General features: G+C 53.7%; 1 protein-coding gene across 4 annotated transcripts in view; it reads left to right on the top strand.

Moving 5' to 3' along the window:
- The first annotated feature begins 12,258 nt into the window (after positions 1–12,258).
- HIF3A (hypoxia inducible factor 3 subunit alpha) overlaps positions 12,259–19,185 on the top strand; it is a 31,480-nt gene continuing 24,553 nt past the window's right edge. For 2 of the 4 annotated variants that reach the window (XM_039249039.1, XM_039249047.1), the window contains exons 1-3: positions 12,259–12,344; positions 17,507–17,697; positions 18,686–18,831. In XM_039249039.1, the coding sequence (XP_039104970.1) occupies positions 12,319–12,344; positions 17,507–17,697; positions 18,686–18,831 (363 nt within the window). In that variant the 5' untranslated portion in view covers positions 12,259–12,318. Of the gene's footprint in view, positions 12,345–13,622; positions 13,701–17,506; positions 17,698–18,685; positions 18,832–19,185 lie in introns of those variants that run through there. The other 2 variants (XM_039249061.1, XM_039249055.1) reach the window with 2 other exon arrangements.

Below are 19,185 nucleotides of genomic sequence, written 5' to 3'. Positions count from 1 at the left end.
GGTGAGCGATTTTACAAGCCGAGAGCGCAGGAAGCAGGAAGTTAGAAGGCAAAAAGGCAGATTGGTCAGTGCAAGGTTACTTTCCTTTGAGGTGACAGCAGGGGCTCTCAGGCAGGTGACCTAGCTGGTGCTGATCAGGCGATTCCTTATTGGCCGTTTTAAGATTCTAAGAGCCCGGGCGCCTGGGTGTCTCAGTCAGTTAACCGTCCGACTTCGGCTCAGGTCATGATCTCACAGTTTGTGGGTTTGAGCCCCGCATCGGGCTCTGTGCTGACAGCTCAGAGCCTGGAGCCTGTTTCAGATTCTGTGTCTCCCTCTCTCTCTGATCCTCCCCTGCTCACGCTGTCTCTCTCTCTCTCTCTCTCTCCCTCTCTCTCTCTCTCTCTCTCTCAGAAATAAAACATTTTAAAAATTGAAAAGAAAAAAAAAGATTCCGAGAGCCAACGGGCACCTGGGTGCCTCAGTCAGTTAAATGTCTGACATCAGCTCGGGTTGCAGTCTCGTGGTTTTTGAGTTCGAGTCCCACATCAGACTCTGTGCTGACAGCTCAGAGCCTGGAACCTGCTTCGGGTTCTGTGTCTCCCTCTCTCTCTGCCCCTCCCCTGCTCGGTCTCTGTCTCTGTCTCAAAGATAAATAAACAAACAAACAAAAAAAAGATTCCAAGAGCCAGAACTGTTCATTCACTTAGTTAAGTTGTCCTTTGGTGATGTGAGGCTTGGCAAAGGGACCAGGTATCTAGTTGGTAACAGACGAGAGCTATCTCCAGTCACACCTGAGAAAGAATCAGATCCGTCCTCACTGCCTCATGTGCTTTTCACCTGGGCTCTCACGGGCTCCGTGTCCTCCCTCGGGTAGGCAAGGGGCACCACCAAATTCAATATGGCAGCAAGAGTGGATGCGGCAGAGGGGCAGTCTCTGGAACAGCACAGGCATCCCTCTGCCGCCTTGACATTGGCTGTGATGATACCCAGTGCACCCTTCTTCATACCAGGCTCTTACACCCACTCTGCCCCCTGCATCCTGGACCCCGAGGGCTCCCCCAGTTCCTTCCCAGAGACCCGTTTCCCCTGCAGCGTCCCATGTGTGCTCCTCTCCTGGGAAGATCCAAGTTATTTAAATCAGGCTATTCTGTCCTGACCTGTCCCAGAGGTGAGAGAGTCTGGGCTCAGGTGGAGTGTCCTGTGATGGACGGGATGAGAGAAAGAGATAAGAGCAGTGTAGAAGAGAAGTCAAAAGTGTACCTACATAGGAGAGGTGCCCTTGTTTCCAGAAGTCACAGGCCAGAGGTTCGGAGGTGAGGTGATGAGGCGTGGTGCTGGCCATGTGCTCGCAAGCGGCTCAGGAAACAAAAGTGAGGTAATAATATTTACTCGTAGGATAGATGCGAGGATTGAATTCTATGATGTGTAATATCTCGTAACAACAGTCCCTTGCACGTAATCTTTCAACGGGTGATAACATGTAAAATCAAGCCACTAAAATATTCAGTCAATGTGACCTTTCTATGTTGCTCTTTTTCACAACCAAACACACACACACACACACACACACGCACCCCAGATGTGTAGGTTTGAGTGTGTCTATGTATCATCACATCCACCGTAATCTCTACCACCAGAGGGCGCCGCAGCCTTAGGTTAGGGCTTGACTGGGTTTTAGTCTAGCCGGTCCCACCGTTCTGAACTCCCTTGTGCTCTTAAAAATTACTGAGGGGGCTCCTGGGTGGCTCAGTCAGTTAAGCATTTGACCTTGGCTCTGGTCATGATCTCACGGTTCGTGGGTTTGAGCCCCGCGTTGGGCTCTGTGCTGACAGCTCAGAACCTGGAGCTGCTTCAGAGTCTGTGTCTCCCTCTCTCTCTCTCTGCCCCTGCCCTGCTTGTGCTCTGTCTCAGTAATAAATAAAGAAACTTAAAAAAATTATTGAGGATCCCCAAAGAGTTTTCATTAATGCAAGCTGTATATAGCATGGCATTCTGGTAAGCCCACTGTCTGAAGGGAAGTAACCCCAGGGTGTGGTGTTTCCATGGCCCATTCTAAGCCACTGAAGTTTTTTCTTTCTTTTTTTTTTTTTAATTTTTTTTTAATGTTTTATTTATTTTAGGAGAGAGAGAGAGACAGCTTGAGCAGGGGAGGGTCAGAGAGAGAGGGAGTCACAGACTGAAACAGGCTCCAGGCTCTGAGCTGGCAGTCAGCACAGAGCCCGACGCGGGGCTCGAAACCACGAACCGCGAGATCATGACCTAAGCGAAAGTCGGACGCTCAACCAACTAAGCCACCCAGGCGCCCCTAAGCTACTGAAGTTTTAAAAACTGGCTCCCATGGTCCTGAAAATTACCTTACATAAATTTATTTATTATTAAAAAAAATTTTAATGTTTTATTTATTTCTGAGAAAGAGAGAGAGAGAGTGAGTGAGCAGGGGAGGGGCAGAGAGAGAGGGAGACACAGAATCCGAAGCAGGCTCCAGGCTCTGAGCTGTCAGCACAGAAACTGACACGGGGCTTGAACCCACAAACTGTGAGATCATGACCTGAGCCGAAGTCAGAAGCTTAATCAACTGAGCCACCCAGGCACCCCTACCTTACATAAATTTAAACGAGTTTTTAAAAGATTTATTTATTCTTGAGGCGCCTGGGTGGCTTAGTCGGTTAAGCGTCCGACTTTCGCTCAGGTCATGATCTCGCGGTTCGTGGGTTCGAGCCCCCCGTTGGGCTCTGTGCTGACTGCCAGCTCAGAGCCTGGAGCCTGTTTCAGAGTCTGTGATTCCCTCTCTCTCTGACCCTCCCCTGCTCACGCTGTCTCTCCCTCCCTCTCCTAGAAATAAATAAAAAACATTTAAAAAAAAGAAATAAAAGATTTATTTATTCCTTTTGAAATCGCAATAATAAATCCATTACGTGTTAATATCAGAGCAGTGACATCATCCCAAGTCACATGGCCTCTGAACCACTTCGGTGTACTCTGGGGGAAAGAATAGGCAAACGACATCTTAGAGTTATTATGAGAATAGTTTTGACCTTGTGGAGCCTATGAAAGGATCTTAGAGACCCCGAGGGGTCTGCAGACCGTGCTTTGGGAACCACGGGCTTAGACTCAACCCCCTTCAGTCCAGTGCTCCTCTTTAAAAACAGATATTTTAGGGACAGTTGAGCATCTGACTCTTTGTTTTCGGCTCAGGTCATGATCTTATGGTTTGTGAGTTCGAGCCCCACGTCAGGCTTTGCGCTGACAGTGCAGAGCCTGCTTGGGATTCTTTTCTGTCTCTCTTTCTGCCTCTCCCCCATTTGTGCTCTCTCTCTCTCTGTCTCTCAAAATAAATAAATAAACTTAAAATTTAAAAAAGACATTTTATGATACCTTTTCATTATCATGAAGTGCGCTTCATGCCCAGCATATAATTTACCTGTGCATATAATCTCTAAATGAAATTCCTTGTGAGATGGTGTCTGTAATATGAAGAAACAAAGGGAAAATACAAGGTACATACAGTCCTTCACCAGGTGCGTGTGTTTAGGCATTGAGGAGGTAGGGGGTTAGATTTTAGAAAGGCGTGACACATAGGTGGCACGTATACCATGACAGCCCAGCCGGGGTCAGGGTGGCATTTTAATATTTCTGCAGGGAAGTGCAGGCTAGTCACAAAGTGGGGTAAATCCAGATTACTAGAAATAGCCTGCATCGGGTCAGGCTTTGCCATCCACTCAGAGACAGCAGTCATTCCTTTTCAGAGTTATTTGGACCTGGGGGTGTGAATGGCTGATGGAGAGCCTGTAATTTATAAGAAATACGTGCTCCCAGCCATAACAGAGCCAGATGTGCCTGCTTTTGGTGGGTTATAAGTTTAACTTTTTTTAAACGTTTATTTTTTAAGAGATGGAGAGAGACAGTATGAGCAGGGGAGGGGCAGAGAGAGTTGGAGACACAGAATCCGAAGCAGGCTCCAGGCTCTGAGATGTCAGCACAGAGCCCGACGTGGGGCTCGAACCCACGAACCGTGAGATCATGACCTGAGCCAAGGTTAGACGCTTCACTGACTGAGCCACCGAGGCACCCCTTGGCAAATTATAGGTTTAGATTTAAGGTGATTAGGACAAGATCTAGTCAAATGTCTATTTTTTCTTTACAGTTGATGTTTTGAAATCAAGGCTGAATAAGAGCATGTCCATGTGGATTACCCGAGAAGCCAAAGCAGAGGGGCCAGCTCCATTGTCTGGGCTTCAAATACCATGATTTGAAGGGGAGATGTGGGTGATGCGATTCTCTGAGATGGTCAACTCTCCCAATAGCAACTTCTGCCCAAAACAGAGTATGACCTTCCCTTGATTTGCATGGACTTGCTTTTCTGGAAAATTCACAGCATATTTAAAAAAGAGCAAAATTCTTGCTGTTTTCGTTTTTAAAAGATCCACATTCTTTTTTTTTTTTTAATGTTGATTTATTTTTGAGAAGAGGGAGTGGCAGAGAGAGAGGGACGGAGGATCAGAAGTGAGCCCAATGTGGGGCTTAAATGACTGAGCTTTACTGATGGAGCCCCCCCCCCCCACGTGTCCCAAATCCTGGCTGTTTATATGTAAAATGGGAGCCACTGTAGCCTCTGGCAGTAATAGATGCTTCCAGCACATACGGACTCCAGCAGGACCCAGGAAACCCTCCCTTGCCAGGGCTGGGCAGTGCATCACTGGAGGCTTAGAGTCCCCGGCCCCAGCCGCCAATGGCCAGAAACCTCAAAGATTTACTACACCTCCTGGACCGCCCTGGGGTTCTGAGAAGTATGAGCGGGTGCGGTGGGGGCTCAGGGCCCCGAGAGATTCTCCTGCAGGGGGCGCCAGGGCATTGAGGGAGTCAGGGAACGACTCGGACCACAGCATCCCCCCCTCACCCCACTGTCTGGGCCAGTTACCTGCACCCGTGAGCATCTGTACAGGGAACCAGGATGTGCCCGAGACCTTGATGTGCACGTGACCGTCGGCACGAGCGTGAGTTTGCTCACATTTCACTGATGACAGGTGCCCTTATTTACAGAACCCAGATACGCGTCCATGCATCCCCGTGCCAACATCAACAGGCATGTTCACACCGAGCTGTGTCTGAGGCTGAGGCGCAGATCTCGATCTTAAGGTGTGTGTCAGAATCCTTGATACTGACGTGCATTAACGCCAGCCTGTTGTGTGACATCTGCCTGTGTGACACTGACACCCACATAACATGAATGCACATGGACGCGTGGGCAGTGACAGTGCCTGTCTGAGCCTTTCCTGTCTACCCTCCAGCCCGAAGCCCCTTGGCCAGCAGGGACAGTTCCGGTGAAATTCCCTGACCCTCCATCATGCAGAGTAGAAGTATCATAAAAGCTCATGTAAATGAGCCAGTGAATAGTAACTAATACTGCGGACTCACCAGGGGGCGGGCACCGTGCTAAGCACTCACGTGCCTGCTCTCATTAAATCCACACCACAGGGGCGCCTGGGTGGCTCAGTGGGTTGAGCGTCCACCTCTTGATTGCAGCTCAGGTCATGATCCCAGGGTCATGGGATCAAGCCCCGTGTGGGGCTCTGTGCTGAACGTGGAGCCTGCTTGAGAGTCTCTCTCTTTCTCTCCCTCTGCCCCTCTCCCCCGCCAAAATCCACACCACAATCTAAGATATAGGGACCGCTATGATCCCCACCCTACAGATGAGGAAAACTGAGTCATGAGGACACCCCGTAACTTTCCCAAAGTCATAGAGCATGTACACGGCAGACCCTGGATTTGGCCCAGGCCTCCCCAACCCCAAACTGAGTATTCTTAACCCCTAGCCTGTTCTAACTGTGGTGGGCAATCCCCTCCTCCACTTCCTGGGACACACTGCCGTGCTTCCGGGCCAGGCATCCAGCAAGCTAGAAGAACAGAAGAGAGGCAGCCTTCTATCGTCAATTCAGGGAAGAAAAGGGGCCGATACACGTTGGTGTTTTTTAAATATTGGTTTATTTTGAGAGAGAGAAAGAGTGAGAACAGGGGAGGGGCAGAGAGAGAGGGAGTAGTGAGGATTTACACATATCGCAGCCCTTGTTCATTGCTGGTGGGAACATAAAGTGGTACATCCGCTGTGGAAAACAGCTCGGCAGTCCCTCAAAACATTAGACATTACCAGCAATCCCACCTTCCAGGCGTATACCCCGAAGAACTGAAAACGGGCGTTCAAGCAAATACTTCTCCGTGAACGTTCATAGCACCATCGTTCATAACAACCAAAGGACGGAAGCAACCCAAATGTGCTGTAGCCACACAATGGACTAATATTCACCCATAGAAAGAAGTGAAGTAGAGATACAAGCTACACCATGGGTTATTGTCGGAACCTCGCTAACATAGTGCTAAGCGAAAGAAGCCAAGTGCAATGCACGGTTCCATTTACACGAAATATCTAAAATATGTAAATCCATAGAGATAAAAAATAGGATGGTGGTTTTAAGCAGCTGAAGACGGCAGGGATAAGAGTGACGAGTTTTCTTTGGGGCTGACGAAAATGTTTCCGAAGCAGATAGAGGTGATGGTCCCACAACACAGTGAATATACTATACGTCACCGAATTATGCACCTTAAATCAGCTAATTTTACATTAGGTGAATTTCACCTCAATAAAGAAAAAAAAAAAGAGCTACCCCAGAGACTAAAAATAAAAAAATTCAGTCCCTCAACCACCCTGCGCACATGGCATCAGTGGCTGTCATTTGGGACAGCACGGATCTAGAACATTTCCATAACTCAGCAAGTTCTGTTGGGCCACGTGGGTCTGGAGTTGCCCGCCGTCTACATCTGGCTGATTGCTTTTCCATAGTGTTGTCTAATGTGTTCGACTGTCCACTGTCTTTCCTGTAAACAGAGAGTTACATCCGGAAGCTTAATCAGATGGAGGTTCAATTATTTGGGGGAAGGTGTTTCATCAGGGCTGTGCCCTCCCGACAGGAAGCACACAAGTCCAGTGGGGTCTCCTGCGAGTGCCCACACAGCAGCGTCGTTCCCCTCCGATTGACGAAGCAATGTCACATGACCAAGTGGCCCAGGGAATGTATTTGATTGCTCAGGAGAGCCTCCATGGTCACCTAGTAAAATCATGGACGGGTGGCTCTATCACAAGGAGGGAATGGAGATTGCAAAACAATAGTCCAAATCTATCCCAGTGGGTATTAGTTTTTATCAGATGCATTTTTTAGGAAACGACTCTTAGACTCACAGAGAAGTTGAGAACCTTGCCTAAGGTCACACAGCTGGCAAGTGATGGAACCAAGATTTGAACAGAAGCAGGCGGGCTCCGGAGCCCTGGATGGTAATGCGAGGAAAACAATGGAGCCCGCCTGATGGGGCTGCCTTGATGTTCTAGTAAGAGCAGGAATACAAAAGGCTTAGTACGGTGTTTGGTTGGTCTCGGCTTGAGTTTGGAGGGATTTTTTGCCCCTGGTAGTGTTCCAAGAATGCCAGCTGGCCTTTAGAAACCCATAGGATTAGGAGTCAGGGTCCGGGAAAGGAGAGCAGAGATAAAATCATCACAAGATGTCGCTGTAGGGAGGTTAGGAGCAGCCCCCTCCTTCCTCCGGCAGTAGGGAGGGTGAACAGAGTGAGGTGAACGCTAGGGGTCAGACGTCTGAGCAGATGTACCTGAGACAGTGGCACCCGGGTGGCCCAGTCGGGTAAGTGTCTGAGTCTCGGTCTCGGCTCAGGTCATGATCTCAGGGTTCGTGGTTCGAGCCCCACATCGAGCTCCGCACTGACAGTGCAGAGCCCGCTTAGGATTCTCTCTCTCCCTCTCCGCGCCTCTCTTTCTCTCAAAATAAATTAATAAACTTAAAAAAAAAAAAAAAACAGAGGGCGGCAGATTCCCCGCAAACGGCCACAGTAATATTTCCAGGACCTCACGCTCTTCCCTGGTGGAAGTTTGCCTCTTCCCATCAGGAAGTGGGGGCTCTTCCCTTCCCCCCGAAAGCCGGGAAGGACCCCGTGACTGCCCTTGAGAAAGGGGCATGGAGGTGACACTGCATGGCTTTCAGGGCTCGGTCCTCAAAGGAGACGCGGCTTCTGCCGGCTTCCTCGCTCGCTCTTCCTCTCCCTTGGGACCCAGGTGCCATGATGCGAGAAAGCCCAAGCTGTCACGTGGAGAGGACACTTGTAGGCTTTCCAGCCCCAGCCCACGGATGAGGTCCCAGGTGACAGCAGCATCAGCTGCCAGGCGAGTGGGGAAGCTCCAGATCCTTCCGGCCCACAGCCCCCACCGAGGCCAAGCAGGGCAGAGACAGCTGTCTACCTACACCAATCCCTGCCCAGGTATCAATTCACAAGCAAAATAACTCTCAGGGGGTGGTTTGTTTTGTAAACTAGAGAGCTTATAGTTAGTCCTTCATATAAAGGAAGGAAAAGAGGGCTTCATTTAAACCTAACTCAGATGCCACTTCCCTGTTCAAAAGCCTCCCACCCTCCCATCTCCCTCAGAGTGAAAGCCAAAGTCCAGGGTAACCCAAACCACCTGATCTTCCCACACCACTGTCCACCCCACACCCTACCCCACCTCTCTGACTTCATCTCCCACTCTCCCCACCCATTCCTCTGCCCCAGCCACACTGGCCTCCTTGCTGATCCCTGAACTTACCAGGCAAGTCCAACCTCAGGACCTTTGCACTTGCTGTTCTCTTAGTTTAGCACACTCTTTTCCCAGAAATCCACAGGGTTCCCTCCCCCCTCATCTTCAGGTCTTTGCTCAAATGTCACCTTCTCATTAAGCTTGTCCATAACCAAACTATTTAAAATTATAGCTCCTCCCCCCCTCCATTCTCTGGGTTACATCTCTCTATAGCACTTGTCACAATACAATGTATTAGATATTTCATTTGTGTCTCTTTGTATAGCCTTTCTGCCCAAATAGAGTGTAAGTTCCATGAAGGCAGGTCAGAGAGATCTTGACCTGCCTTGTTCACCACTGTATCCCTAATGCCTACAACGGTATGTTTGTCACTCCGTGGAAATTTGTTGGATAAATTGAATGAATGAATGAATGAATGAGTGGGTGGGTGTGTTGCAGAATAAAGAGATCCAGGGGAGAGAGAAGAGAAGACGGACAGGAAAAGGCTTCTACTCACCTTGAAAACACGGGGTCTTCCCTTTTGCCCAAGGCAGAGCATATTAAAAAACACAAATACAAACACAAATAAACACACAAAAAAACAAAAAACCCACCACCTCATCCACACAACCAAAATAATCAATCTCCAAACCATGCCCCTCCTGGCTCCTTAACATTTGTTTCTCCCAATGTTTCTTCACGAGCATTTTCTTTTTTCTTTTTTTTTTTTAATGTTTTATTTATTTCTAGGAGAGAGAGAGAGAGAGAGAGACAGCGTGAGCAGGGGAGGGTCAGAGAGAGTGTGTTTCATATTCTGAAACAGGCTCCAGGCTCTGAGCTGGCAGTCAGCACAGAGCCGGACGCGGGGCTCGAACCCATGAACCGCGAGATCATGACCTAAGCGAAAGTCGGACGCTTAACCGACTAAGCCACCCAGGTGCCCCACTTCACGAGCATTTTCAAAGATACAGAAAAGTGGAAAGGTTTTATGGTGATGAACATGAACCACATCACCTAGATTCTACCATTACCGTTGTGTTGTATTTCTCTGATTTCTGTCTGTGTAGCCAACCATCAGTCCAGCTTGGTTTTTGATGCACGTCAGTGAAAGTTGCACATATGGGGACACTGTCCCCGAGTCCTTCTCTGTCTTTCAATATTTGCTTGCTCTCTTGAGATCCACATATGTCCTATGTGTATCAACGATTCAGTCCTTTTTCTTGCTGGACAGTGTTCATGATGTGGGTGTACCACGCTTTGTCTTTTCATACCGATGTCGTGGTGAACCTCAATGCCTCTCCCATCCATCTCCTCCCCCTTTCCCCCGTGACCCCTTCCCTCACCCTGGTCATCTTACAACCAGCTTCCATCCGGTTCTCTGATCTGTCCCATCCCGTCATCCACCCTCCACAGAGCAACCAGAGGAATCTTGATAAGGCACACATCGTGTTCCTATCCTGCTCCACAAACTCTCCCATGGCTCCCCAGTGCCCTCAGGAGATTGCTGAACCTTCTTGAATAGTTCTCAGGTCTGGTTGGATTTCACCGGCATGCACCACTCCACCACCACCTCCCACCTCTTCTCTTTACACTCCGGGTTGTAGCCACGGTCTACTTTTCAGGTCCCTCAAGGTACCAAGCTCTCCAGCCTCCACACCATTGCATTCTCTTCCTTCTGTCCACAGTACTTTTCCCTGGCCCTCTCTGTGCCTTCCTCACTGCTGTTCATCCTATTCATTCAGATGTCTCCTCCGTAGGAAAACTACTTGACAGGCTGAGTGACGCACCTCTACTGAGCTCCCACAGTCCCTGATGGCTCAGATCCCTCTACATTTTAATAATAGAAAGGTCCCTGCTAAACTTCAGTTCCAGGAACAAACCTGGTTTCTCGAGACAAACAAGAACAAATCCATTCAGCAGAAATTGGAAATCATTTCAGCAGACACATCTCCCCCAATTGCCTTAGCTGCCAGGAACCGCCAAGTTAATGCTAACCTAGATGGTAGATGCCTGGTGCATCCGTCCGTATTTTTAAGTTCTGTTTTGATGTGTATTTAACGAGTGCCAGTTTCCCTCGGGCACTGTAAATCCCTCGCATTGGCTCTCTGCAATGACTTGCATAGCCCCTGCTTCCTCATGTAGGACACTGCTTCCCCTGCAGCCCTTTCTAATTTAGGCCTCTTGTTTTCTGACTCCACAGGCCTCTACACCAGAGCTTGGGAGATATTTTCTCTGTTTATCAAGATTCTTTTGAGTGAAAGCAGCTGAAATCAACTCAGACTCATCTAAGCACAAGGTCAATGAATAAAGTAATCTTTAACAACAACAGGCATGACCCAAAGACCATAATGGTTCTGACATTAAAGTGGAGTTCAGGAATGGCTGGCTCCAGGTACCCAAATGCTGATGTCAAGGCTGTTTTTCGCAAACTTTCATTTCAGCTTCCTTCTGTATTGACTTTCATTTCTTCTTTCCTGGTGACAGGGTGAACCCCATCTGCTCCAGGCTCACCTCCCACCAGCTGGGCAGCTGTCACAAAAATAAAGGACCCTTTTCTCTACTTGCACCAAATGGCTCAGGGTTGGTTCTCACGTCGCTAGGTTAGGTCACATGTCTTCTCTGAACCAATCTCTGTGACCAGGGAAACAGAATAAACTGATTGGCTAGGTTTGGATCCTGGTGTCCCAGAGCTGGTGAGGGGAGGGTTAGGGCCTGCCCTATTCAAATTTAAATAGAGTGAGGACAGAGGGAAGTGGTTCCCCACTAGACACTAGGGAAGGCAAACCGTATAAACTTTGGCTATAGTATCCTTTTCCCTGCCCAAAGCTGCATCTGGAATACACACACACACACACACACACACACACACACACACACACACACAATCTGTTCCCTATCCGATCCTAATGCTTTAGCCGCTCCTTGGTGACCTTGGACCCTTCCCTTCTTACTTCACTAGTAGAAAGATACCATTTGTCTGCTCTTTAAAAAGTTGGTGTGGTTGAGTTTTACGTATTTACTTGACATAAACTTTTATCATTCAACAGTGGGAACTTGAAAAGGGAGTTAGGGAGGCAAGGAGGTGGGGCTGGGGTGCCAGACTGGAGGAGTGGGGGTGAGGTGGGGATACTGGGTGCAGGGATGGGTGCGGAGGGGCTGCGCAGGGAGAGGGAACGGCGGGGTCACTGGGGGAGGGATTGGAGAGCTGGGGTGGGGCTGGCAGTGGGGGTGGCGAGAGGCGGGGGAGTCGCAGTGCATAGGGGAAGAGCTGGGCGACTTGGAGTGGGTGGGACGGTGGTCTGAGGGGCCCAACCCGGGTGGGGGGAATACGGGGCTGGGCCGGGGGTGAGATTGGGGGGTTGCGGTGGAAGAGTCGGAGCGAACTGAGCGGACTCCGGAGACGGCTGGTGTGGGAACTTGGCGAGAGAGGCTGGGCCGGGAGGCGCGGCCGCGGACCCTGCGGGCAACACGGCCGAGGAAGTCCGCGGCCAGGGGTGTGGCTGGGGGGCGGTGTGTGCCGCGGTATACCCCCCTCCTCCGGAGTTCTAGGTCCTCGCCTCTGGTCCCGCCTCTTTTTCGGAAGTGACAGACGCGTCGTCCAACCAGAGCCGCGGGCCGGGCATGGCGCAGCCAACGGCGCGGCGGGGGGCGGAGCTGGGGAGGGGGCTCGCAGGCCCAGGGGAGGGGGCTAGGGGCCTCGAAGGGCTCCGGAGCTGCGACGGTGAGCCATGGCGCTGGGGCTGCAGCGCGCAAGGTACGGGGGTTCGGGGCGTGAATGGTGGGAGTCAGGGGGCTTTCCTTCCCGGGACCCCTGAATCGGTGGGGGATGCACGGGAGCACGCCAAGGACGCCCCGGGACGCGCGGCGGGAGGCACATCCCCGCCGCACCCTACCCCCTACCCGACTGCGGGCGACGAGGGGGTTCCCCAAGTCCCCGGCGGCCCCGCCCCTCTAGCCTGGAGTGACTTCGGGGTCATGATCCCCACTTTCTTGCTGTCCCGGGTTCCCTTTCCCACCTGGTCGGGGTCCCCACGGAATTGGGGGTGCTTGTGTTCGAGCAGTTCCCGGGCTTCTACGAAAGGCATTCTCCCTCCATATACCGACCCTACTAGCCTCCGAATTCCCAGAATTGACGTTGTTCCTTGCAACCGGGTCCCTGGGACCTTAGGGCATATGGGGTACTCCCAAACAGACATAGGGAGGCCCTCGGAATGGGAAGTCAGATGCTGAGTTCAAGAGAAGAGAGACCCCCCCTGTACTTGGATGCTCCCTGGCAATCTTGGGAACCTTGGGTTCCCTAGAAATAAGCAGGAGGGGGGATCTCCCTTCAGAGGCTCTCTGGGAACCTTCCCAGGGACCTTTTGGTAAAGGTAGAGGCAGGCCTTTTAATAACAAGGAAACAGCCCGACCCACTTCCCAAAGCCGAGCCCCTTTCTCGCTCCTCCACCCCTGCTCAGTGCCCGTGACCGTGGCACTGCCTTATTTAGGGACTCCCCATGGAGGGTGCTGCGCCTGATTCTGTGCAAGCAAGAAGTGCTCAGCTGGGTCCTCCGGGCCAGAGGGTAGGTTTCCGTGTTCACCTCCCAGCAGGTGCAGATCTGCCGCAAGCTCTGGGTCCGCTGCCCGCGGGGGGTCTATCTGGCCGTGTTTTCGCGGGACCCCGGAAAATCTTGCAGGCCCTCGGTCTCCCTTCCTTGTCCAATCTGAAACCTCCAGGAAGCCTCACCCCCTCCCCTCCTCCCTGGCTTCACAGGTCTGATTGGATCTGTCCACACCCCCGTGTTTTTTACCACCCCCCCCACCCCAAGCCGTCCCCCCCACCCCCCAAGTTCTATTCCAGTCTCTGGCTCTGGGCCTGCCAGGGAACTCCGTCCCACCCCTTCTGGCCCAGCCTCAGCCCAGCCCCTCCCAGCGCCCCCTCCTGGCTGGTTGGGGGCCCCTCTTGGCTGAGCTGGGGTGCTCCCCCCCCCTCACCAAGGCCAACCCTTTCCTGTGGTGTCATCCCAGTGCTGCGCGCCACCCACTCATAACTCGCACCCGGATCCTGGCCGCGCTCGTCCCCTCCTGCACCCCCAGGATGGCCCTTGGGCCAAAGGGGGCCTAGGTGTTGGTGAGTGGGCCCCCATTCCTCATCACCCCCTTCCCTTCCTCCAGCTCAGGCTTACTACCATCCCACCCCGGGAAGGGATGCTCTTGGGAAGTTCCGGATGGGTATAAGGGCCCCGCGTGTCCCCCAGATCAGGGGGTTCCTGGAGAAGACAGGACTTTGGGTACAGGCACCCCGCTGAATTACCACCTCCTTGGGAATGAGCAGAGGCAGAGGCAGAGAGGCTCCTCCTGACTGCCCCCACCCCGGGTCCCTTCTCCAACCCAAACCCTGCCCCTGTCCTCATGGTGCCAGATACAACCAAAGCCCCCCTAGAGCCTCTTCACTTTTTGCAAGGCCCCTGATCCCCAACTCAGTGTCAGAAGAGGGAAGGCCAAGGGCAGCCCTCAGCGGGTACAGGGTCTCCCCACTTTCGCCATGCCTTTGCTCTCGGGCGGCAAGTCCTTCAGAGGTGGGCTTCTCCCTCTCTTGGTTGTGTTGTGGGGGGGGCCACTGGGCCCCAGCCCCCATTCCCAGGCCTCACCCTGGGGCCTCCAGGCCCTGGCCCCACCCCCTGTTCTCTGCTGGAACACAGAGGAAGGGTGGCCGGGTTCCAGCTGCACGTCCCGAGCCGGGCAGAGTGCCAGGGGGCTGGACCAGGGCTGGGCATGGGGCCCGCTGGGGAAATCCGGAGGCAGCAGAGGTGGGACACTGGGAAGGGATGGAGGCCACGGGGCCAAGGAGGGGCGGGGCGGGGGGCCCTGGTCGGCGGGGGGGGGGGGGGACATGCCCTCCAAGCCATGGCATCGAAGAGCACAGGCCCCACAGTCAGGTTCCGATCCCCGCTCATCCACTTCCTGGATGTGTGGCCCTGTGTCAGTGACTGCCTCCCTGAGCCTCAGTCACATATCCTGGAAGATGGGGGGTCTTACCCCCCCTTCCCTGCACTACATCGAGATGGGCAGCGAGGGACCCCGTCTTTGGGGCAGGATACCCCCTAGGTGTGCAATAAACCGTGTTCAAGGCAGGCTGTGTTCTGGGTAGAAGTAGATGCCTGGTGGAAAGACACGTGCCCAACATAGTTGCACTCGGTGCAGGGTGCAGATTGCCAGCCCGGTTACCTGGACCGGGGAGGCCACAGCTCAGAGCCTCAGTTTCAGGCCTGTAAAACGGAGGTCGCTTTTCCTTCCCATGAGAGGATCTAATGGGGTCTCTAGCTCCTTTGGGGGGGTTCGCTACCGCAAAACTATCATTATTATTACTGTCATGATTGTTTAGTCTACTTCCCAAGGCGCTGGTGTAAGAGTCACGTGTGTAATCACACACACACACGCACACACACACCCTACCCCACAGGCCTCTCCGATGTGCAAGAGGCCCCTAAGCCTTCCATTCCTGATGTCGACCAAGAAGGCATAACAGCAGCCTTTTCCCGGCACTCACCGACCGCCAGGCCCCGTTCTAAGTCCTTGCCGTTTAGCAATTCGTTTCATCTTTAAAACAACCCTGTGAGGTTGTGTCGTGATGCTCGGGGAAGCACAGCTTCCAAAGTTGCACAGCTAGTAAGGAGCGGAGTCCTGAACCTGAGGGACCAGCCCCTCCTCTGTTTAAGGGAAGGCCAAACAGGTCCCTACTCCGTTTAACGAAAGGCGGGAGACCCAGGCCCAGAGACTCTCGGCTCTGAAGCCAGTGAGAGGCCCACACTTCCTGTCGGAACATCCGGAGGACAGGAGCTGGGAACTAGAAGGAGGGTCCCACTGCAGCCACCAGCTGGCTCCTTCTATGCAGGGAGAAGTCGGCCACAGGCGGGATTACAGAGCCCAGCTGCCCGGGAGGTGGGGGGCCGGCCCCACCCCCATTCCTCTTCCTAGGCCTGCTTCCCTCTGTCTGGGCCCCTAGCTCAGGGAGGCCCGCCCACCCCCACCCTCTGGGCAGGAAGACAAACAGGGCTGGAACAGAACAGGACAGGACGGAATGTCCTCTGGGCAGAGCGGGACTGGAGGCCCCGGCTTCCCACCAGCAGGGAGGGAGGGGATGGGTGGGGAGGGGGTGATTGCTGGCTGCCTCCACCCCTCCACCCAGCCTGCCCCCTTCTGTGCCTCCCACTGGCTGCAGGGAGTTTTTTCCCCTCTGCAGCCTGACGGACAGTCCCCTCCTCTCTCCCCATCCGGGCCTGTGAGTGGGGCTTCAGGTCTCCCGCTTGGGCGCGAGGTTGATGCCATCCCCAGGAGTGGCCTCTGGGTTTGGGAAGGGACAGCCTCCCCTCCGAGAGTTAGTTCTGCTTTCCTGGGCTGGGTCACCAGGAAGGAGTCGGAGCGTGAAGGCACTGGAACGTCACTGCCTCAGTTCAAATCCCGGCTCTGCCAGTTACTGGCTTTGTGACTTTTGGGGCAAAGGACTTTCCCTGTAAGAGTCCCCGTTTCTGTTCTGTGACGTGGAGGTTTAAAGTGCCTCCTGGAATTGAATGAGTACACATAGGCAGAGTACTTCGAACAGTGCCAGACACATATGTGTTTAGCAAATTATAGCCGCTTATTAATGGTTTTTCAATATTATAAGTACAGAGAAGATTAGGGGCACCTGGGTGGCTCAGTCGCTTAAGCATCAGACTCCTGATCTCAGCTCAGGTCTTGATCTCAAGATCGTGAGTTCAAGCCCTGCACTGGCCCTAGCCTACTTTAAAAAAATTGTATATATAGAGGCCTCTGGGTGATTCAGTCAGTTAAGCGTCTGACTTCAACTCAGATCATGATCTCACCGTTCGTGAGATCAATATATATATGTGCGCGCATGTGTATTCAGAGAGGAAGAAAATTATATATACTATATATAATATACTCTTTCTATATATTTTTTCAAAAGCCACGGAGTTTGGATTTGGACATTTAAGACAGTGGCAGTAATGGGGAGAAGCACTAACCTGGAGATAAATTCAGAGCCACAGAACTGAGACTGAAGAGTTCAGGCCCACCATTGTTCAAGCCTGGCTTCACTCCTGAGGGGCAAGCACTGTGCCTCGGTTTTCTCATCTGTTCAATGGGGATAACGTTACTGCCTCCTTGCTGGGGTTGTCTGAGCTCTGAGTGGGTTAATGTCTTTTACCTACTTGCACAGGCACTGACAGTAAATGCTAGATCAGTGGTGGATATTTCTGACAAAACACTCATGCGTCTTCCCCGCAGCCCCACATGCAGAAGTCAGGGATTTGAAGTGGATTAAAGGGCAGGGGTGAGTGGTTAGCGGCTGGCTCCACAGAGCACTGGCGTTGGATTGCTGTCACATCGGCAGGGCCCCCGTGGTGGGTGGGTGGGTGGACTTTGAGATCTGTGTTCTAAGCTTCAGAGGATTCAGCTCAGCTGAGAAGGGGAAAGGGCAGGAGAGGGGGTTCTGGGAGGCTGTAGGGTAGGGGGCCTGGAGGCTGCTGACTTCATGTTCCCTCCCTTCCCTGGCTGGGGGCCAGCTCGGCCGGCCCCCTCCCAGCAGGAGGCCGCCCTGTCCCCCAGGCGTCCCAAGCCCGGGGAATAAACAGCAGATAAGTCAGGGAGGGGACAGCGGCCCTAGGCACGCCTCGGAGAGAAGCAAGGCGCTGGGGACAGCAAGCGCTGGCGCGGGGACAGATAAAACCCGCGGCCGGGAGCTGCCCCGGAGTAGAACCCTCGCGGCCCCTGGAGAGCTCCGGGAGCTCGCCCGGGCCACACGGCGAGCCCTGCCCGGTCGCGGCCCTGCCCTCCGTGAGCCCCGGGCCCCGTGTGGCAGCGCCCCGCGTGCATGTCCCATCCGACTCTCTCCCTTCCGGGGGCGCCGCCAGTGACCGCCGCCGATGCCCGCAGGTCGAGCACCGAGCTGCGCAAGGAGAAGTCCCGGGATGCGGCCCGCAGCCGGCGCAGCCAGGAGACCGAGGTGCTGTACCAGCTGGCGCACACGCTGCCCTTCGCGCGCGGGGTCAGCGCCCACCTGGACAAGGCTTCCATCATGCGCCTCACCATCAGCTACCTGCGCATGCACCGCCTCTGCGCCGCAGGTGAGCCCCGCCCCCGGGAAGTCCCACCTCGGCAAGGCCCCGCCCCCTGGCCGCCGCATCCCCGGGAGGCCCCGCCCTCTCCGTGGTCGGTGGCGCGTGAGGCCCCGCCCCTTGGGAAATGCGCCCCTGGGAAGCTCCACCTCCTTCGAGTTGGAACTCCTTAAGCCCTAGGAGGTCAGCTCACTCCCTTAGGTGCGTCAGCCCTTAGGATTCGGGAGACGTTGCAACAAATATCCCCGGGAGGCTTAGCTGCCCGATTTTTAACGACTGCTTGAGAGAGTCTCCTCCCCAGCTCCTTAAGGTCCATCGCCCCTCCGCTTAGTCTAAGCCATCCCCTAGGATTCCCACCCAGTTGGAATTCTACCCTGCAAGAGGCGCGCGCGCGCGCGCACACACACACACACACACACACACACACACACACACACTTTGGAATCCTCAGGACTTTATTTATGAGGAACGGGCAGCCATCCTCTGGCAGGCTCTGCCCACAAGACTTCCCTGCCCCACAGAAGTTTATTTCTCTGGGAGGCACTGCCCCCTTAGAATTCTGTCACCCGGGAACCCTTGCTTCTTTAGAATTCTGTCCATCTAGAAGGTCCTGTCCCCAGAATTCTGAACCCCTGGGAGACTCGGCCCCGTTAGGATTCTGACACCCTCTAGCTCCTGGCCCCTTAAATTTTGATCTCCTGGGAATCCCGTCTTTTTAGAATTCTGCCCTCGTAGGAAGCCTACCCCCTTAGAATTCTATTCCCTTGGGAGACCCCCACCGCCTTAGAATCCTGTGCCCCTGGAAAGCCCCGCCCCCTTAGGGTTACAATCCTTGGTGGCCCCGCCCTCTTCCTTGGGATTCCAAGGCGCTGGCATATGTTTCTTGCCCACCGGGGGGCACCTAGATTCTTCTGAGTGAGGGAAGGCAGAGGGAGGCTAGCCAGGGCGGACCCATGGCTGACTAGAGACACCCCATCCACCCTGGCCCCGATACCAGGGGAGTGGAACCAGGTGGGAGCAGGGGGCGAAGCTCTGGATGCCTGTTACCTGAAGGCCCTGGAGGGCTTCGTCATGGTGCTCACTGCCGAGGGAGACATGGCTTACCTGTCGGAGAATGTCAGCAAACACCTGGGCCTCAGTCAGGTGAGAGGAGCTGCCTGCTTCGTGCCTGGCCCTGGGCAGGTGACGCCGGGATCCGGAGGTGACCGAGACTGCCCTAGCCCTGCCTTTACGGGGCTCACCGTACAGAGAGGAGGCAGACGTGTCACCAGACGGAAGACACAGGATGATCAGGGCTGGGCTGGGGCAGCCTAGGGGGCTGTGTGAGCCAGGGAAGGCGGCGGGGGGTGGGGTGGGGGGCTACCTGACCCAGCCTCAGCGGGGAATCAAGGGCTTCTGGAAAAGAAGACATCTGAGCTGAAACTCAGAGGACTTAGCCAGTCCGAAGGTATGGGGAACGGACGGGAACAGCGAAGACTGGGAAGGTGCGTGGCTGAG

The sequence above is a fragment of the Hyaena hyaena genome, unplaced genomic scaffold, assembly GCF_003009895.1.
Source record: "Hyaena hyaena isolate Hyena2069 unplaced genomic scaffold, ASM300989v1 scaffold_9, whole genome shotgun sequence".
Classification (NCBI taxonomy): domain Eukaryota; kingdom Metazoa; phylum Chordata; class Mammalia; order Carnivora; family Hyaenidae; genus Hyaena; species Hyaena hyaena.
Note: the sequence above shows the minus strand (reverse complement) of the source record. Positions and strands in the feature narration are given on the sequence as shown.